At 35.6% G+C, this 20,896-nt stretch overlaps 1 protein-coding gene across 3 annotated transcripts in view; it reads right to left on the bottom strand.

Annotated features, from left to right (window-relative positions):
* The window catches only part of CORIN (corin, serine peptidase), a 123,166-nt gene that overhangs the window by 20,540 nt on the left and 81,730 nt on the right, over positions 1-20,896 (bottom strand). For 2 of the 3 annotated variants that reach the window (XM_015285490.3, XM_040700259.2), the window contains exons 10-14: positions 17,552-17,650; positions 12,060-12,291; positions 6,578-6,723; positions 5,119-5,226; positions 21-134 (exon numbers count right to left, since the gene is read on the bottom strand). In XM_015285490.3, coding sequence (XP_015140976.2) covers positions 21-134; positions 5,119-5,226; positions 6,578-6,723; positions 12,060-12,291; positions 17,552-17,650 — 699 coding nt within the window. The remainder of the gene's footprint in view (positions 1-20; positions 135-5,118; positions 5,227-6,577; positions 6,724-12,059; positions 12,292-17,551; positions 17,651-20,896) is intronic. The other variant, XM_025150049.2, reaches the window with a different exon arrangement.

The following is a 20,896-nucleotide window of genomic DNA, read 5'->3' as shown; positions in this document are numbered from 1 at the left end:
AAAACTGCAAAAGCTCTTACAGCAGTTCTTTTCATCCATCATGTCAGGGCAATCTGGGAAACCATCACAGATCATTGTGTGCTTGATACAGAGCTTCTTCAAAGGACACTCCCAGAGACCTCTTTCTTTACAGCCTGGAGGCAGAAAAGCACAGTTTTCAATTAATTGTATGCAATGTCAAATCAACCTTTTTGTTCCTCCTTAGCAATCTTGAAACATCCAAAATATTTTCAGTTTCACCTTTAATTTTAGAAGTTAATTAGAATAGTTACTCATAAAAAAAATGGAAGCAAGATTGTCACAATGCATATTTGTTAAGTGGATATAAAATGTATCACACTTTACTGCTTTTAAAATAATAATCCTTACTATGCTACACATGCTATAAATGATTTAGGCATTAGCTCAGAAGTCTCAAACCAGATCAATCACTACTCTTCAAATGTATTTACTATATATGTAACAAATGTAAATGTAAAGATAGATAAAGGAAAAGTATTTGCATTTAATATATAAACATTTAAAATCCTGAAATCTGTGGCATATTTAAAAGCATGTTACTTTGGTTGCTCCGAAAGTAATGCCTCCTTTTTTTTTTTTTTCCTCCCATGGAAACTACAGCAGATACAAAGAGTACAATAACACAACTTGATAGAGCAAATTCTCAGCTAAAAAGCACTATTTTTCAACGCAGGAACCACCATGAGCTGTACATTTTTGCCAGTGATGAACACAAGCCTACATAGCATTCTTGCAAAAATCTGCACCAGGAGAGATGATCCACTGCTGGAATGCACCACTCACTGTATCACTGTGCTGACAGCCATTCTTTTGCCTCCATAAACATTCAGCAAACATTGATGAATGTCCATGGGTGCAATTTTTTCCACGTGGAGGAATTCAGTGACATACCTTTTCTTCATATGCACTCCATGTCAGGTGCCATTTAGTCAGACAGCCCCACTGCTGCTATCTGTCACACAGCAACAAAATGGAATATTGTTGGGAAGATTCAACCTCTACTGCCAACCCGCCTACATTCACCTCTGTTGACATGGGCCAATATAATAAAATAGGAGTCATTACTTCTGGAGCAGCCCTTCTACACAGACCTTTGATCTTTGAAAATTAAATCCCGTGGCAGTATGGAATCCCCAGAAAATAGCATAGAAAAATGTAATTTTTTTGGCAGTACTGATACAGGACCTAATGCAGATCTCAATGAAAGGTAGAGATATTTTAAATTTTGAGTGTAAGCGGTTTTCTTAGTGTGACTAGGCCAGTCTGAAAATATTAGGAAGAACTGATGGATGTACGAATATTCAGAAGGAGTCATTGTTAGGAAGGGAACAAACAGTATGATTGCCTTTTCAGAGTCCTGCTAACCAGCCTCACTGGTTTCAAGAGGAATATTCATAACTGTGTCAAAGTGCTTTGACAGTATAACTTCTGTTTGTCAACTACAGGAAATTAGGAGTAGCTTGAAGCATATTTTAGAAAAAAAATCTTTTCTCTTGTTTTATTTCACTACTTGTTCTTAACCAAATAATAAAGCACCTTGCTGTGACACTAGTTGAACAATGGAATGCTTAGACATACTAATATCCTGCACACCTGACATCCTGATTTTAGAGGAAATGATTAAAACCCGTTCTCCTGCAAAAAGTGGGTGATTTGATTGCCTTGTTCAGTCTGTTTTACAGCTGACAATGCTAGTTTTCATTTTAATCCGAGCTCAAATTCAGGTGACAGCTTTGGTGCACCCTCAGACAAATAGTTTTGATCTCTGCTCACACATCGTATCTGAAACAACACCTCTATTTTCTTGGATCTGGAACTGCAGCAACATATCAACATTAAGTTAGTAAGTAGATACGCTTTTTCTGAGTATTATTTCAGAAGTCATTAATTTACTAATATGAACCAGTGAAGCACTACTAGCTCATGTGATGACTGGAAGAATGCCCTCAGGTTTAACAGTGCAGAGGGCTTTATTTATTTAGATTGAATAAACCACATTAAAAATGTTAAGCATACAGATAAATAAATATCCTTGAACCCATGAATTTAATTCCACTTGAAAAAAAGACCTTGAATATGGCCTTATTCCTGGTCTCCTTCTTGATAATATTTGCAATAACCACTAATGAAAAATTAATTGAAACCAATTTTAATAGAGACCAAAGAATGTCAGTCATGTTAGGAATCTGATATGAAAGCAAAATATAATAAAATAAAGCTTTAAAAAATCTGATTTATCAAGCTCGCAGTTTTTGAGCTGAAGCGTTTACAATTAATTAAGTTCATGTTTGCTTTTTCCCTTCATCACACATTATAGTGCTATATTGTGAAATGCTCCATGACTCTGCAAAACTTATTTTTGAGGGCACTGTAGACAAACAGAGACAACTCCCTGGACAAAAATTATTTTGTACTGAATTCCCTGTTCATTGCAGGGGAGTTGGACTAGATGACCTTCCTTTAAAGGTCCCTTCCAACTCTAAGGATTCTATGGTTCTGTGAATTCAGTGTTAAAATCTACTGTTTTGTAAGAAAGATTCTGTCTACTGTTTAGAGTACTCTTATTGTTCCTCTCTTTATATATGTACAACATACGTTATTAATTTAATGGTAAATAAACAGAAGTGAAAATGAAGGTAGGAAAATGGAAATGAAGGTAGGAAAATGGAAATGAAGGTAGGAAAACTTGTCTGTATTTACATTACAGGTACTCACATATGATTTTACCTTCACCATCCTTCAAAACATGAAGTAATTAACCACTTGTTACCCATACATATATTTGTCCTTTAATTATTACTAGGTCCTTACTATTAAGTCCACATTTTTTTCTTAAGCTAAAACACTAGAGCCAGAATTCAGACTGGAGAAAATAGTGAAGGACAATACTTGTTTTGAATATTATGTCCTCAGCATCATTTGCACTCTTTTAGGACCCTCTTCTGCTGTCTGCCAGAGGCATAGTTCAACAGCCAGTAAATTAATACAATCAATTACAGTCAAGCACCTTTAATACCACAAAGTCTCTTCACTTATTTCTTAATAATAATTTTAAGAAATTAACTTCCTCACACTTTACTGAAACAAACTCAAGAGTCTCACATTCAAAACTCTGGTTCAAATTTTCTTCTCAAATTCTAGTCTAAGTGATACTAAAGCTTTATGACTTCACTGCAGTTTCATGGATGAAAGTTCCCCTACAAAGATCACATGGGAGTATGATAGGAATTCCTAATGGGAGGAGATAGGGCGTGCTGAACACAGCTCTGCTCTTCATAGGCAAAATATACCTTACTCCCATTAGACTGTTCAACCTTACATTGCAGGAAATGGTAGCTTAATTATCCAAACACTGTAGCTAGTCTCTACCAGCCTCCTCCTCCCTGCACTGGGAAGATATTCCAACGTATGAAAGCTATGACTCTCATTAAAGGCACTTCAATAATTTTAATTTAAATGCTTGCTGACTGTTACTTAGTGGTATAAAATTTCAAATGATAAAGCTAAGAAAATGTGAGCTAGTCATTTACATATGGGAAGATCAACAAGCATGGAATATAAATGCGTCAGAGACGGTTACTTCTGGAGCTCTACAAGGACTGTCTGTTCTTCAGTAACAACATTACCTCTGGTCAATGTAATGTCACCCTGACAGCTATAATTTCCTAGCAGATAGAGCTTTCCATATTTATAGATGCTGATAAGAATTCTGCTGATTGCTAGTGACATTCTGTCTAGACTATAGAGACACAGAGAGATCTACTGGAAAAATTAATGTTACATATTAGGGCAATATTTCATATGTTAATGACTAGGAGAATAAAATTATCCTAAAAGACATATAGAAATTAATGTTCTAAGGAGTTAAAACAGTGGCAGCAAAGAATATTTGGTGGGGAGGATGTTCAAGACAATTGATTCAAAGGCAAAAAGATTATCAATTCTGAAATAATTACTCTGATCATCAGCTCTGCCTTTGAAATCCAAAACTGATCTAGAATTAAATCCTATTTTGATTATCTTACCTCTTTCTCTCTTTTCTTTATTTATGCAGGGGGAGGTAAATGGTGTAGAAGAGCAGACAGAATACAACCTTGATTTGAAGACTCCCTGAGGCTTAGAATACATCGCTCCTTAATGATAAATTATGCCTTGATTATACCAATCATTGAAACAACCTGCTCTTATAAAAGATAACTTCATAGAAGTGACAAGTTTGAATTTTAATCTAGCTTCAGCTTTCAGATGCTGGATCTTTTTTTTTTTTTGTGTCTGTGTGCAGCAGAGTGGAGAATATTTTATTACCACAGATATTTTGCCTCCTTAACAACTTCTTTCAGCTCTTAATCTACCCTCCTTTAAACAAACCAGACTGTACACCTTAGCCCTACGCTGCCAGAATATTCAAATCTCATACTCATACTCATATCTTCCCTCTAAATTCTTTATGGTTTGTAATTGTTCTTTTTGCCCCTTGTAATAGCAGGACAACGTGCAGAACTCCGAGAAGCCTACACCTTACAGTAGGAAATAATATAAAATGCCTTCTCAGAATACTCCTGTCAGTACATACGGGGGAAAAGTGAACAAGATATTTGCTGGTCATTCTCAAACTCAATATATCCCCTTAAGAACCAAAAGATTCTCTACAATAAATTTGCTCTGATATGTACCAGAGAATAAAATTTGTGGTTAACACTTTATACTTACACCCATGGTTAAAGGTTAGCTGGAATCCACTTTAGTAGCACATATCTTAGAACCTCCAGCAATATCAGAAGAGTTAAATTTGCAGCATTATTTATCTTGATTACTACATGAATAGTCAGGCATCATAGAACAAAGCTAGCAGAATCTCAATTATCAAATACAATAAATTGTGTTGACATTCATCAAGAAGAATTCTCGCTGAAGTATTTTTACTGTCAGTAGTCTTTTAAAAATTGCTTTCAAATACATTTTTTCTTGCAGAAAAAAGGACTTATCCTGTGAACCATCATGCTATGGTTCAATTAAGTGAAGAAAAACAAAATATTCTCTAATGAATTGGCTACTATTTATTTGGAAAGTACCCTCCAACTCATATAATTTATTTACCACAGCTGTCTTCATCACTGTCATCCTCACAGTCAGCTTGACCATCACATCTCCTGGATGCCAGGACACACCTTCCTGAACGGCATTTGAAGTGGCTGGGTGAGCACTCTGTTAGTGACAAGGAACAGACAGAAACAAGACTCCATAAGCTGAAAGCTTAATCATCATATGTGTAGCTATCTATTACTGTGACTGTTTTGGAAGGATAAATGACAGAAGCAGAAACCTTGTGAAACAATAAATTGGAGCCATATATTTGGTAACCATTCTTAACAATTGCACTGTGAATGGGATGGAATGCTATTTCCCATAGCTGACCATGTTGTGCCAAATGTTTGCTTTTTTACTTATTGCTTTATAATGATTAGTAATTCCTTCCCATCAGCCTTTTGCTGAAATATTTTCTTGTCTCTCAGAGCCCCATGACAAAGGATTACATTACTATGGAGTTATACATCTTAAACAACTCCCCAAATGACATATCTGCACATGGACTTTGCTTGAAGAAATGATACTTATTGCTACACTTGGTTTAGTGGCTTCTCAAAATGCTTCACGACACTCATTAGCAATTAATTTTCACTAGACAAACTACAGACCAAATAGCTATCACTCATTGCTTTCTCTAAGCAAGATCAAAAACTGCGGAAAGATTGCCATCGCCATGTAGGTGAGCGGGAGGAAAAAAAGTAAGAATGACCAGTATATATTAGCACACATCATTTTTCAGTTTTCCCAGCATTTTGCTGGCATTTTTGGCAAGTAAAAGAAAACGTAAGTCAGAATCCTCACATGAGATGACCACGGTAGAACTAAAAACTGCATAGTCACTCTTAATACATAAACAAAGAAAGTGTAGAATCATGTAAGGCAAGTCCATTCTTTTCTTCCATGTTCATACCCATGAGTAGTATTATTGCTGACCTCAAGAAAATGAAATTTGTCAGTTGCTACTTACTTGACATGTCCCTTTTTTAAAAAACAATAATCATTAAAAAAAAAAAACAGAGCAAACAATTGCTAGCAAAGACACTAAATTTACAGTATGTCTCTCACAGATGTCATGGGACTTAGCTTTTTTAAGATTGCTAAGACTTTGCTTCCTGTAAGAAAATCATTATTATATCATCTGGATAGGTTTTAAAAAGTGAAGTACAAATACAAACAAGTAGTAGACGTGGTATCAGCCTGAATTTTCAAAAACTGACTTTCAAAGATTGAGGGTAATTTATACTTAGAAAAACTTCCTCTTATCTGCAAACAGTAGGTGTGTAATTTTTCTGATAACTGATTTAGAGTCATTCCTACAGTTATCAGACAACATGAATGCTTTAAGTCACTCTACATGACCTATTATAATTTAAAGGGGAGGTATGAAAACAAAACCAACCAAAAAAAAAGCCCAAAACCATAGATCACTATCTCCAGAAACACAATCTCTAATTTCTGCTATATGTACCTTCTACGTCCTCATCTGGTGTCAGACAAGTTTGGTTGTCTGAGTTCTCATCTGGAAACTGAGTGCAGTCAGTATCCTCCGGCCACTGCAGACCTACAATCCCAAGCACAGACTCACAGCGTTCCTTAGACTGTACACATAATGTCCTGAGAAGACAAAGTGGAATTGCACAGAATAACTGAGCAAAAGCCTTAGAAATTGCCATGTTTTAGAAGTTAATAATTCTAGCCAAATTTACAGAAGATGTTCAAATAAAAATCAGTTAATTAGAGTTTTATATGTGAATATAAATATCTATATATTGCTCCTGCTGGAACATGTGTTTAAATTACTGTACAGAAACTATTAGCTGAATTATAATACAGTAACCAAATATAATTACTTACAAATATCCTCTCTTCCACAAGGATGGCAGCAAAACTTTTATAAGAAACATTGTTCTCCATCAAGGAAAACAAAAGTCAAATATATTTTGTACCAATAAAATGCAACTTCTTCTGATGATGCTACCTCAGATACACCATGCATATCACCTAAAGAGCAGTGTAGTGCTGAAAAAAGCTTTGTCTCAGACAAATTTTAAGGTTTAGAAGAACAGGCAGTTCTAAATATTTTGACAGTGTTTCAGATGCACATTAATGAATACAGTGTAGGAACCGCAGGGCTGAAATACTCCTACACAGACATTTCTGGAAATGTGGTTTCAGAAAGACAATATATTTAAACTCACAAACAAAAGAGCAAACAGTTCCCCAGGAAGTTTGATAAAATCAAAGCACAGAGCAGCACAGATCACCTTAGATCTGTACTTTCATTTGGAGTAATAGAAGCTTCTATCACATCTAGAAAAAGACACAAGCATAGACATTCTGTTGCATATTTATTTTCTAATCATAAAAACACAGGACTAATCACATAAACTTAGTTAATTCCATCTATACTGATACCCCGTGTCTCAAATTAAGCAATGTCAAATGCCTCAAATTTAAAAGCAAAAGTGCCTCATTGGAAATTCTCCTGTTAGTTTAACAATTCTTTTAAACATTTGAAGACTCCTTTTGCCTTGAATTGCTGCATATGTGCTGCTCAATACAACATTCTTGTATCTGTGGTATGTTGAATTCCTCTTTGTTTCAACTGTCTCATTTTTAAGAGAGTTCAATATTGTCAGTATTAACAGTATTAGTTTAACCAGCTATGGTATCGTATGTTGCTTTTTCACTTTGGTGGAATATTAACTATGCAATCTGCAATAAGAACCTCAACATTCTTTTCATTGCTCCCTCTAACAAAAACATACCACATATTTGATAGGTGACTTGTCTAAGCTTTTCTTAAAAATGTTCCTACTGTTATAGTTTTATATACATATGCATTTATAATTTTCTTTATCTGACCTGTAGCTCTCTTGATAAGCTTTAAATCCATTGCTTGCTGGTTCATTCCCCAAGAACCTGGTGAATTATTTCCTCATAGTATTTCACTTTTACGTTTTTGAAGACAATAGTGTCTCTTCATTGTCCTGTCTCATCCCTAGACTCAGCAATGCATTCAGTTGTACCTTTTAGATTACATCTTCTGCACCTGTAACTGCTTAGACTTTCTCCTACTGCTTCAAAGAAAGTTCTCCTTTGTTCCTATATTTTGCAAAATATTCAACCACGGGATCCTATACATTTCTATTTTATTTTCAGTTTCCCTTGTGCCATTTTTAGCTTGCTTTGTATTCAAGTTGATTGGATTTTTCAGATCTTTCTTCTAGGAACAGCATATCCTTTCATGGGAAGCATTTCTTCCTTTCATTGTGCTGTCTTTACCTTTTCACCTGTTTTGATTGTTTGTTTGCTTGTTTTGTTTTTATTGTGTTTGTTTTTTCTTTTCCTGCAAGTTTCAAGAAATGAGGTGACCAAAACCTAGCACATAGGTTTTTGATCCTATTTATTGATCCTATTTAGGATCAATTAAAGGATCTTTTTTTATTCTTATATGAGAAAACAAGACATCATCATTCTTCTCAAATTTCCTTTTTTTGGGGAGATTATATGAAGGAGAGCCAATGTTTTTCTGCACCAGGTTATTCAACATTGATTTCCGCAGCTACAATGAAGACATTAGTGCTGCACTATATTGTAATTGCTATGTATTTTATTTACCACATATCCTGCAGAGCAGAGTGAAAAGCATCTTGCCTGTAACTCTAAAATGATGCTTTTAGTCTGTTAATAGCTTCTGAATACAGAGTACAGGCTGAATTCTATTAGCATGTCCACATGAAATGAGACAAAATGTACTAAAGAAAATAATCATGTACCTGCAGCCTAGTTAATCAATGTCAATTCATTCATACCTAGTTTGATATGACATAGTTTTGTCTTTCCTTTAAGATTCTTCTCAGTATCAGAAATGTTGACTCACACCATTTTATGACTTCAAGCTTCTGAACTGCACAACTTATTTTATTCACTGATGACTAAAAACAAATGAAATAATAATACTGTGATTATATTTTTTAAAGAATGATTTGGTTAGCTGAAACATCCAAGCTAATTCTATCATTCATGCGTCCTCAGTGCATTCAATTTTCTGGAATTGAACTGGCCTTTTCCAAAAGCTATTTCTAGCCATTCAGTTGTCAGTCTGCTGTGAAAAAGTTAAAATGTAGGTCATCTTCAAAGTAGTGCTTATCCCAGTGCATATGGAAGCCTACTGAAACGCTTTTAGGGAAAAATACCAATTGGTAACATTTTTATTTTTTAAATCCTTCCCACTTTGCTTCCTGAATTTCACAGTTGGGGTCTCAGAATACTAAAGAAATTGACAACAGACTTCTTTTTTTTCATTCTAAACTCCTTAGTCAAAACCCATCTTAAAAAACCTACAGTTACTGTGGTACTGTCTACAAATCAACAACTGCATGCGTGGACAAGGGAAGAGCCCCTGGTGTCATTTATCTGGATTTCAGCAAAGCCTTTAACGTGGTCCCTCACCACATCCTTGTTTCTGATTCGGATAGATATGGGTGGGATGTTTGATGGACAAGAAACTGGTTGCAAGATCTTACCCAGACAGTGGTGGTCAATAGCTCAATGTCCAGATGGAAATCAGTGATGAGTGGTATCCCTCAGGGGTCATTACTGGGTCTGATTCTCTTTAATATCAACGTCAGTGATGTTGACAGTGGGATAAAGTGCACACTCAGCAAGTTTGTGTATGACACCAAGTTGTGTGGTACAGTTGATATGACGAGGGACGGGATGCCATCCAGAGAGACCTAGACAGGCTTGAGTAGTGGGCCCAGGTAAATCTCATGAGGTTCAAACAAAGCCAAGTGCAAAGTCTTGCATCTGGGTCACAGCAACCCCACACTATCAATAAAATCTGGAGGGGAAAAGGATTGAGAATAGCCTTGCAAAAAGAGCTTGGGGCTACTGGTTGATGGCAGCCTTGACATGAGCCAACAATGTGCTCTTGCAGCCCAGAAAGCCAACAATATCCTGGGCTGAATCAACAGAAGTGTGGCCAGCAGATTGAGGGAGGGGACCCTGCCCCTCTGCTCTGCACTGGTGAGACTACACCTGGAGTACTGCATCCAGACGTGGAGTCCTCAGTACAGGAGAGATGTGAGAGCCACAAAAATTATCCAAGGGATGGAACACCTGCCCTGTGTGGATAGGCTGTGTGAGCTGGAGCTGTTCAGCCTGGAGAAGACAAGGCTCCTGGGAGACCAAAAATTGGCCTTTTGGTATCTAATGCAGGACTATTAGAAAGAAATAAGGGGACAGATTCGTCAGCAGTCTGTTGTAGTAGGACAAGGGAAAATTGATTCAAACTAAAAGAAGGGAGATTTAGGTTGAATATAAGAAAAAAGATTTTTAAGATAAGGGTAGTGAAGCACTGGAACAGGTTGTCCAGAGATGTAGTGGATGCCCCATTCCTGGAGACATTCAAAGTCACATTGGATGAGGCTAAGCAATCTTATCTAGCTGTAGATGTCACTGTTCATCACGGGAGAGTTGGACAAGAGACCCTTTAAAGGTCCCTTTCAACTCAAATGATTCCACGATCAATCAAATTATTTTGATTTTTGCTATCAGTTAACAAGTACACATCACAAAACAGAGAAATCACTCCATTCTTGGAAGGAGAAAGAAATACAAGGTTAATTTAAAAAAAATACATTATAGATATGTAATGGTCATTAAAAGAGCTTTCAGTCCTAGGATTTAAGATGTTATATATTCAATATGATGTAAATGTAATGTTAGTCCTGCTTTCAGCAGAAAGTTGGGACTTCCAGAGGTCCTCTTCAAACTAAACTATTCTATGTTTTTAATGAGTTTCTCTCCATGTTTCTGTTCAATGCTTTAAATTTGAAGACTATTGTTATTTTTCAACTAGATTACAATACTTCCTAAAATCCATTAGCCAGCTATGTAGCTGCTAAAGCCTGTAATTTAATTTTAGTCTCTCTATATTAAAATAGGAGTCCAATTTTTTTATATATTGTAGTGATTTCTTTAAAAAAATAAAGACTTGGTTTTCAAACACACAAACCTGAAACAGAGCTTGCACAAACCAGTCTCCAACTTCACACTATATGTAATATTAACACGTACCTGGTACATCCCTGGGTGAGAATAAATCAGTATCTTAGTAAATTTCCCTGTGTCTCAATCTCAGCTCATAACAAGAAGGTATATATCATAGAATCATAGAATAGCTAAGGTTGGAAAAGACCCACAGGATCATCCAGTCCAACCATTCGCCGTTCACCAATGGTTCCCGCTAAACCATGTCCCTTAACACAACATCCAAAGTCACTGGACAAATAAACGTTATTTATTTGTCAACAAATGCTACACAATAGGAATCCTTAGGAAATGTATTGAAATTTTCAGTGCATTTTCTTTCAGTGCACTAGGTATTAACTGATCAATATGGGCATGGCAGGGCAGACTAAGAAAAGAGTAAAAAAGCAGCATGGGAAGGAACAGATCTCTTTTGGCATAACCCTTAAAAGTACAGTGATATTAATTGATGAGGGTGGAAGAAAAGTTGATCTGACAATATGTTTTATGACAATCCTCTAATTCAGAAAGATAATAATGCATTAAAATCTTCATAGTCATTAATAGTATTTGGCTCTGGCTTTCCATACATAAAGTGTTATACAAATGCAAAGAAGTGTTATAAGAAAATTCCAAATCTAATTAATTCATTCTATGTTTAAATATCCATTAAAATAGTGCAATTCTAATCAAACTGAAGTGGAAAATTCTCCATAATAAATACCCAATCTATACATTTTGACAATTAATAGAACTGCTGTTTCTCTCCTTGTTTTAAATACTTCAGAAACCTCTTCCCGTGGAACTGCAAAGCAAAATTTCTGGCATATTCAGTGAAGACAGAAAAGTTAGAAAGACTAATACGACAGACAATGTCAGTTAAGAAATAAATTTAGTATGGTATAGTATAGTACCTGCAAGGTGGGATCCGTTGATTTGTATGGGGGTCACATTTTGGTACTAAGACTGTACAGGCGAAAAACATAAGGTACTTGTAGCAGTTGGTCTGAACCAAGGCTGGGAAGAGAGAAGACTCCCAACTGACAGAAGCTTCTTTCTGAGTCCTGTGCCCCAGGTAGTTTGGGTAACTAGTGTAGTTGTAAGGCAAGTTCATACAGAGTTCCAGAGTAATTGGTTCACACTGACCTTTCACAAAATAAAACCATTTAAAAAATTAAAATTAAGAAGTATGTTTCAAGTTTAAGTGAATTATAGAAGAAATAACACTAACACACTTCCTACTAGTGTGCTATGCTACACATCTCATACTGACAGGGCAATTACTAAAGATAATGATAGGATCATCGGGTACTTAAGCTTAGAAGGGACCACAGGAGCTCTGTAGTGAACCTCCTAATCAAAGCATGGTCAGCTCGGGGGACAGATGAGGCTTCTCAGGTCTTTCTCCAGTCAGATCATGAAAATCTCTAGGGAAAGAGACTATAAAACCTCTGTGTATAGAAAACAGAATATTATTTCTCTTTGGTTTTTGTTCCTTCATTCCAAGATCAGCAATAATCTTGGAATCTTCTGATATACAAAGGAAGAATGGGGACAAATTGCATAAATACTGAATAAAAGGGTCTGAGTGTGAATAATTTAATTCAAATAAGATATAGTTAGTAATAATGGGAATGATAAAAAAGGGCAAAATAAATACAATGGCTACTAGTCCATATGCTTACACAAACTACAGCTATATATAAGAATCATCAATATGTTATTACATATTGAACTGTCTGAATAGTTAGGATTTAAAAGATTGGACAGATTTTGCATTTCTGCCCAAATATGCAATCAATATTTTTTTCAATTTTCCATCACAACAGAAAACAACATACAGAACTTCAGTTTGAAATTCAGTTTCTTATTTAGTACTGAGACCAACATGATATTTTAAGTCATATTTTCTTCACATATCATGCTTAAATGAAATTTAATTTTACTTACTGTAAAAATATGAGGAAATGTACCTTGAAAAAAGTACACTATTTGAAAGACATTTGTTATCAAAGACTGTATATATTTGGCTATTACTGAAGAAAGAACATCTTAACATTAATATTCTCCACCAGACGGTTGCTAATGTCAGTTGTCAGCACAGTATGTGATCAGATTGCCTGAGATTCAACAGTCAAGTTTTGAGCTAAACAGAGGAACTGGCCAGTATTTCTTGGACTGATATTTGCTATTACAACATTTTTAATACTTACCTCTCTAATGAATATGAAACTCAGTTTGGATAGAGCTTTTTCTCCCTTCTAAACCCTTGCATACTGCTGACATTTAACTATTTCTGTTGTCTTAAACTACTTAGACCCAGCTTTGCAGTGTATGAGATTGTTCAAAGACAACATTTATCAAAAATTCTACTCATATGGAAGCCATTTCCTTTTCTTCACAATGACTTTTATAGGATCATAGAATATCCTGAGTTGGAAGCGACATGGCTGCACTCAGATCAGCTTATTCTTTGTGTTTCAGTTTTTCCCCAGTAAACATCTTCTTTTGATGTTTACAGAATTTTACACACTCATCAGTTTTTCATGAACACAAAACTACATGCAATGCTTTAAGTGTTTGTATAACATAATATCTTCAAGAGTAAAGGGTAGAAATACACAAGTATTGTTGTCTCTTTTGTTATGCCTCACATTTATAGTGGCTTAGGTAAATTCTAGAATAAAATCTAGCCCTCTGAAATACCCCTGTAGAACAGCTCCTCACATGTTTTCATTGTCATTACAAATTTTTACACTGTATTTAGAAAGATTCTATTGAATTATGTGCAAGAGTGTCATTGTAGGTTTGAAAAAACTACCTTGAATCTTACACCCAATCCCCTATAGTCACCAGCCAGAGTAACAATCAGAACATACACTCCATGGGGACATCTGACTGAATTTAAAAACTCCAAATGTTAATCTTTCCTTCTGATGTCAATCCTAGTTTCAGAGGTCTTGCTGCTCCATTTACGGTACAACTTAATGAGTGGGGAAAAAGGGATAGAATCCATTGCATATTATTCTAATGTATTTTTATCTATTTTTAATATCTCCATATTTTTATTATTAAATTGTACTACCTGCTATTTGGAGTCCTATTCCTATTGGAGGAATCTGTTCCAAACACAGTAGTATCATGTACTATACTAGATATGAGGATGTGTTGTTCACTTGTATAGTAACTCTGAAACTCTCCCAACTACTATTTCAACAGAAGTGAGCAGAATATTTAACAGAATCACAGAATGGTTTAGGTTGGAAGAGAACTCTGTAGGTCATCTGATCCAATCCCTACTCAAGCAGGGCCAACTAGAGCTAGTTGCCCATGATCACATCTAATGGCTTTTGAAGATCATGGATGAAGACTGCACAGCCTCCCTGGGCAACCTGTTCCAGTGCTCAGTTACTCAAATAGAATTTGCTGACATTCAGGCAGACCATCCTGTGTTTCAGCTGGTGCTCATACCACTGGAAACAGCCTGAATCTACCTTCTTTATGCACATGCATACGTCTCTTCAGATATTTGTTCTGTTATCCGAAATACACTAACCAGTTTACAAAGCCAGCCTAACCTAATCGGAGATTATCACATACTGAGAACACCCATCATATTCAGTATTGCAAATATGGCCTATGCTCAGCCAGGAATTTTCCAACAAAAGACATATCTGAGTTAGAAAATGTGGCTTTGTCAAAAATGAAAAATTCCATGGGAATTTTTCCATGGGATTTCTTATCTCTTGCCAAAGATTAAGTAACTCTAGTCTCATAGCACAGCAATAGTAATATGAATAAAAGACTATAGTACTTCCAGATGTTGTACCAGAAAAATCTCTCCAAAATACACTAGCCATTCTATTTTGTATAAACAATTACTTATTTACTGGACTGGATAGGGAAGAAAAGAAATGCTCCAGAAGTCTAATTCATATTATATACTATTCTTGTTGAGAGCTACAGATTACTGACCAAAATACCATGACGAAATATTTCCACTAAAAATGTTGTATTACTCCTTGACCAGTATATGTATTCCACAATATATTGCTTGCTGCTCAGCAGGTAAGAGACAATCTCCCACAGATTGTGAGACACAAAAGAGAAAATGACTGAGATAATTAAATGAAGATATTTGAGATTTCAACAAAGAAAATTTAAATTACTCACCTTTTATTAAATTTGTTTTGTTTTTCAAACTGATTTCTTATTAGTTTTGTGCTATATGGATACTTTCCTTCCCATTCCATAACACTTTCTAAATACATCTTGAAGAAGAGCAGGCAAGTCAACTGAAAAATACAACAAACCTACTGTTCCAGTAACCATGGAAGGTTTCCCCTCACATGGATAATTTGGTTATGGATATAGATCAGAGGACAGGCCAACACAAGTTATGTCAGATTCCACAGTAGGAATATGCAAGAGATCCCTCTAGAAAAAGAGGAGGTAGATGAAAACACCTTTAGAGAGCTAGAGGATGCCTCGTGGTTGTAAGCCCTGGTACTTGTGTGGGGGTTTAACTATGTCAGTATCAGCTAGAAGGACAAAGGTTTAGTCTTAAAGGAGGCCCTCCTCGGAGCACAATAGAACATTCCAGTGTATACCAAGGAAGAAGGCTGTCTGGGCTGAACATGGGTTTCATGACTGAGCTCAAACATTAAGAGAAAATATACAGAAGACAAAGGAGTGGATAGAACATTGAAGATGAATAGAGAGACATTTCCCAAGCATACAAGGATGGATCTCAGAGCTCAGCCAAATTTGAGTCTACTGAGAAATGTAAAGAGTGAGAAGAGCTCTTTTAAGTACACTGGCAGTGAAAGGAAGGGTGGGAAAAATGGGGGTCTGCTGGTTAATTGGGCAGGGAACTTAGTGATCAGAAGCATGGCCAAGGTACTCACTGTCTTTTCTATCTCAGTTTTCACTGGCTAACTTCATTGAAAGGCTGGTTTTTATCATCATCTTCAAAAGGTCATGGAAACCCTGGCATCAAACTGGAAAATAAAGGCAAGAAACGTAGCTGTCTTTAAGAATGGCAAGAAAGAGGATTCAGAGAACAGCAGTCTAGTCAGGCCTGCCTCAGTCCAGAGGAAGGGTATGGAGTAAAATCCTACCAGAAGATGGCTGCATATGAAGAAGTAAGCGTGACTTGGAACAGCAAGCATGAATCTATCATGGAAAAATCATGCTTGATTATCCTGACTGCTATCTATGACAAGATAACTGTAATTTGCTTGTATTCATTATTGGTGAGAGCATGTTTGGAGTATTATGCCTGGTTTTTGGCTCCCTCATTCGTGAAAGACACTGAAACAGTTACCTAATGGAAAGTTGTAAAGCAAATGGAGCCAGACTATTGGAAGTACAGGGACTAGATAACAGGTGAAAGACAATTTGGAGCTCAATAATTTCCAGTTCCACATAAGGTAAAGAGGATGAGGCTTCATGCTCAAACAGGTTGACCAGAAAGTCTCTGGAATTTCAGTCAATGGAGATATTAGAAATTCAGCATTGTGAAATCCTGGGCAGCATTATCTAGTTGGCTCTACTTTGATCCGGAATTTGGGCAATCGTTCTCTCTGCATCCATTTGAACACAAGTTATTCTAAGGTCCTACACAATTTAATCCAGCAACATCATAGGCAGCATTATCCAAACAAGCTAGCAGTACCAAACCATAATTTGCAATAGGTATTGCTCAGGCTTACAAAGCAATTACAGGATATGTCCACACATTTACACATTCACATGAAAGTAAAGGCAAGCCTACACTGCCCATGTGCTGAGGTGTCCTGAACTGAAGCTTTAACATAAAAAAATCTTTCTGAATATAAAGTTCTACCTTAGTTTAAAGAGCAAGCGAACAGTGGGTGTGAGAGGCTTGCGTGGAGTTGTATGGTACAGAATACAGAAGGGTAGATACACAGTGTGGAATACCCTGATCCTCTACAAACATATTAGAAGAATAACTAGATTAGCCAGATATAATATTAAAATTCTTCCTTGAGAAAAGGGCTGAAACTTCGCATACTACTAAACAGAGTATCATGATCTCCTGTATTTTTATCATAAATCCTCATCTCACTTACACTTTGTTTTTTACTTTATGTAAACGATGGGCTTAATTTGACATTAAGACAAAGTATTACTACAGACATTCATTAAGAACATATCAAAAATTCACAAAAGGTAAAAATATTTCAAATATTGTAAGTATCTCTTATATAAGGATTTATGATGAAACTTTTGTTTCAGCCTTGCCCTTTTCAACAGTTAATCATTACACACTGTGATATTAGATAGTAAATAAAATTATTACTTACTGTGCCCTACCCTGCATCTTCATTACACTCTAAAACACCCTAAAACAGTGACAGTATGAAGCATATGACCTACTTACTGCAGTTTGTCTGGCTGTTTCTCATCTCACAGAGAGAAGTTCCACATGGATCAGGACAGGAAGTACATCTCTGGTCTCCCTCCTGACAGAGGGTTTGACCTGAGAAAATAGAAATTTACTATTCTAATGTTGTACCAAACTAATAAAGAAGACTGAAACATTGTGATGTGAAAATACAGAGACTCATAACTATTTGTTATTTCCTTTACATAGTTGAATTAGTACCTTATAGCACTGAAAGTGCAGTAAGGAAGGGTAAGACAAGCGTGAAAAACTGTCCAAATGTCACTTTATTCCTGTTCTCAATATGATAACTTATATTCCCAAATCCTGACAGAGAAGTATGGAGCTCTGAAAGCCATCTACTATGATCTTGCCTTTGGCAGAGTATGAAAGGTCACTTAAATTGGATTTCAAAGAGAACAATAGATACTAATTAAAAGAGAATACTCTCAGGGAATTATTCTCCAGTGCCAGACAGTTGGTCTTTCTCTCATTTCATGATTGTTTTTTGTGGACAATAATATTACCCTGAAAAAAGTTGGCAGAGGTGAAGTTTGTTGCCCATTTTTGGATAGTGAAAAATAATAATAAAAAAAAATCCATATCCCAAAAGCTCTATGATCCTAAAGATTAGCATAACCAAAACCAGTACTTAATCTAAAAGTTTATGAACAAAATTCCAGGATAGTTAGTTTCTTTAACAAACCCTTGGCTTTCTGTCTGTCTCATAGCGGTTCTACTTTCTTTCCAAGCCATTAAATTCTCTTTTCCAAATGGATCTTGCAAAATTAGTAATTTATTAGATACGCACAGAGAGACTAAATAGTTTGGATTTTATCATTTCATCCTCCTTGAAATGGTTTACTGCAACAATTGTTCAGTATTTCAACTGCATTCAGCCCATGAGCACTGGTCACTTATTACTTCCTTACATTGGGGATACATAAGATGCTGAAGAAACCATTATCCTATCCCAAAGAACTGATGCTGCAGTTATATTTTTCCTAATTCTGTGGGCTTACTTTCCTTCATAAGTGGTATCTATCGAAAAAATGAAAATACATTCTTCTGCTGTAGCAATTGACCAGGAGAATTTGATTGCAAAATGGAACTTGAAAGGTAAGGAAAAACCCTTTTATTGCTACAGCCATCATGAATCTTCACATTAAAATTCATTTAAAAATTTGCTTCATCTCCTTCTTATCCTACAGTGGAAGTTTCTCAACAACTTAAAACTCCCTGTTCTACGTTGTAGATTCTTCTGATCGTAGCACAGCCAACAATGAATTCCAATAAACAGATTACCCTTTGTTTTGAGGGAATCTCAGAACCAGCTGTGAGTACATTCATATTAGATTTCTATTTTCACAGAATGAATGACAGAAGTAATGTTAATAGATGTCATACCTTACCTTTTCTGATGGAAATTTAATTTCCCTAAGGCATGTAGAGAAGGAGACTGTTTTTCTCATTTGGACATCGACAAAGAAATTTTAGTCTGTAATCCCTATATGTATATCTTTGTACTGTTACACAATGTCCTTGTATCCTTACACAGACAAGTAGCAATATCTTCAATATCTTGAATTCACATTTCTATTTTGGTTTCTCATATTCACTGTGCTTGTAACAAAATGACTATTCCAGATCACTCTAGTCCTAACTTCATTGCTTCTGCTAGATACTTCAGGTTTACACTAAATACAAAAAGTTCTCTGCTTCATATGTCCTAAGACATTTTCTGTCCACATATTCTCAGGGAAATTTAGAATGTGATTGCTTAAAGGAAGATCTCTGCTCTATGGAATATTGCAAAATATCAGGCAGAGGTTTCTGCATTTCATGGAGTACATAATGGAAAAGAAGCAAACCTTTTGTATTAAAAAGCTTTGAGCATTGCAATTTAATGCTAGATGGAAAACTCTTGTAGTGAGATTATTGACTGCATAATTATCACATCTTTCTACTCCTCTGCATTTAGCATCCTTGATTTTACATCTGTTCATTATATCCCCTCAAAAAAGAAAAAAAAATAACGATTTCTTAAATATCCACAGAAACAAGAAGCAATGAGAATCACATTACTAGGTTCTAGCCCAGATCATGCAAAGTGTCAGTGAAATTCTCTTTTACTAGGGATAAATAAATGTAAGAGGCTTAAGCTGGGTGAATTTTAAAAGTTGGAGTGTGTCTGCTTCTAGAATGCTCTGAATAGTTTTGTACTTCCCATTTCATCTCATTCTTCTACTGCATTTCTCTCATATTAAAAATGATCATTTCATTATCAGCTAAGAGAAAGAGAGTTGAAGATATCATAGAATAAAACTGAGGATGGACATCAGGAATGACAAAGAACACACCTGAGTATTTTGTGAAATTAGGCAGACAGAAATAAAGACAAAACTTGATCCTTGGTTTTTAGATTGCCACAGTCCAATCTGAAAGAATTTTCCTGCAACACTTCTTTTCATTTTCTTCACTAATTGCAGAGAAGAATGACAATAATTTGTATGTTTAAGCTTCTCTTTTGGACTGGAGATTTTTAAAATAGAATAGGAAGATCTCAAAATGTAATGAGAATAGAGAGGGATTTCTTCCAGACTGCTTGCTAAGGAAATAAAGCTTAGGAAATCATGCAGTGTAGCTATCTTTTGAATAGGTTGTCCTATTACCACTATGCCTGACAGCATTAAAGTTTTCTAAAAGAACTAAATTCCATTGTTTCTTAAAAATAAGTCATAAGAGAAATACATTAAATATTATCTCACTGAAAGAAAAGCTGCAGTTTGGAGCTTTTCCAGAATCAAGACAATTACATGTGAACAATACCTTAGGATGGTGAAATCATGACAGTCAAATATATTTCATGACAAAATTACTTGAAAAATCATATTTCAGGGTTCCAGAAACTGCTTTCTTTCCTTTTCTATTATACAGTCATTCACTACACTGAAAATTTAATTCCCATATAGTATCTTTTAACCAACTAAATCATCAGTGCATTTATAAAAACCTCTTTTCTTTGACTCACAAATTCTGATGCAAATAAGATTTTCTTGAGAAGGTTCCTCTGCATATGATACAAATTCCTTTGGTACCAGTTTCCAACCATTTCATGCAAAGTGAATATATATATCTTTATTTCAATAAACAGTTAATCAAGACAGGTAACCAAACGTTATGTTAAAAATATCACCTCAATTCCTTCAATCTTTTAATATTTGTAAAGACTAATAAAACTCTACTAACAACTTTGTGAAAGCAGAGGCCTGGCAGCTTTGAAAAGTGTTATCTGAAAGGCGAAGGAAGTCTATTGTTTTAGCTAATGGCACTTTAGAAAAC

The sequence above is a fragment of the Gallus gallus genome, chromosome 4, assembly GCF_016699485.2.
Source record: "Gallus gallus isolate bGalGal1 chromosome 4, bGalGal1.mat.broiler.GRCg7b, whole genome shotgun sequence".
NCBI classification, from domain to species: domain Eukaryota; kingdom Metazoa; phylum Chordata; class Aves; order Galliformes; family Phasianidae; genus Gallus; species Gallus gallus.
Note: the sequence above shows the minus strand (reverse complement) of the source record. Positions and strands in the feature narration are given on the sequence as shown.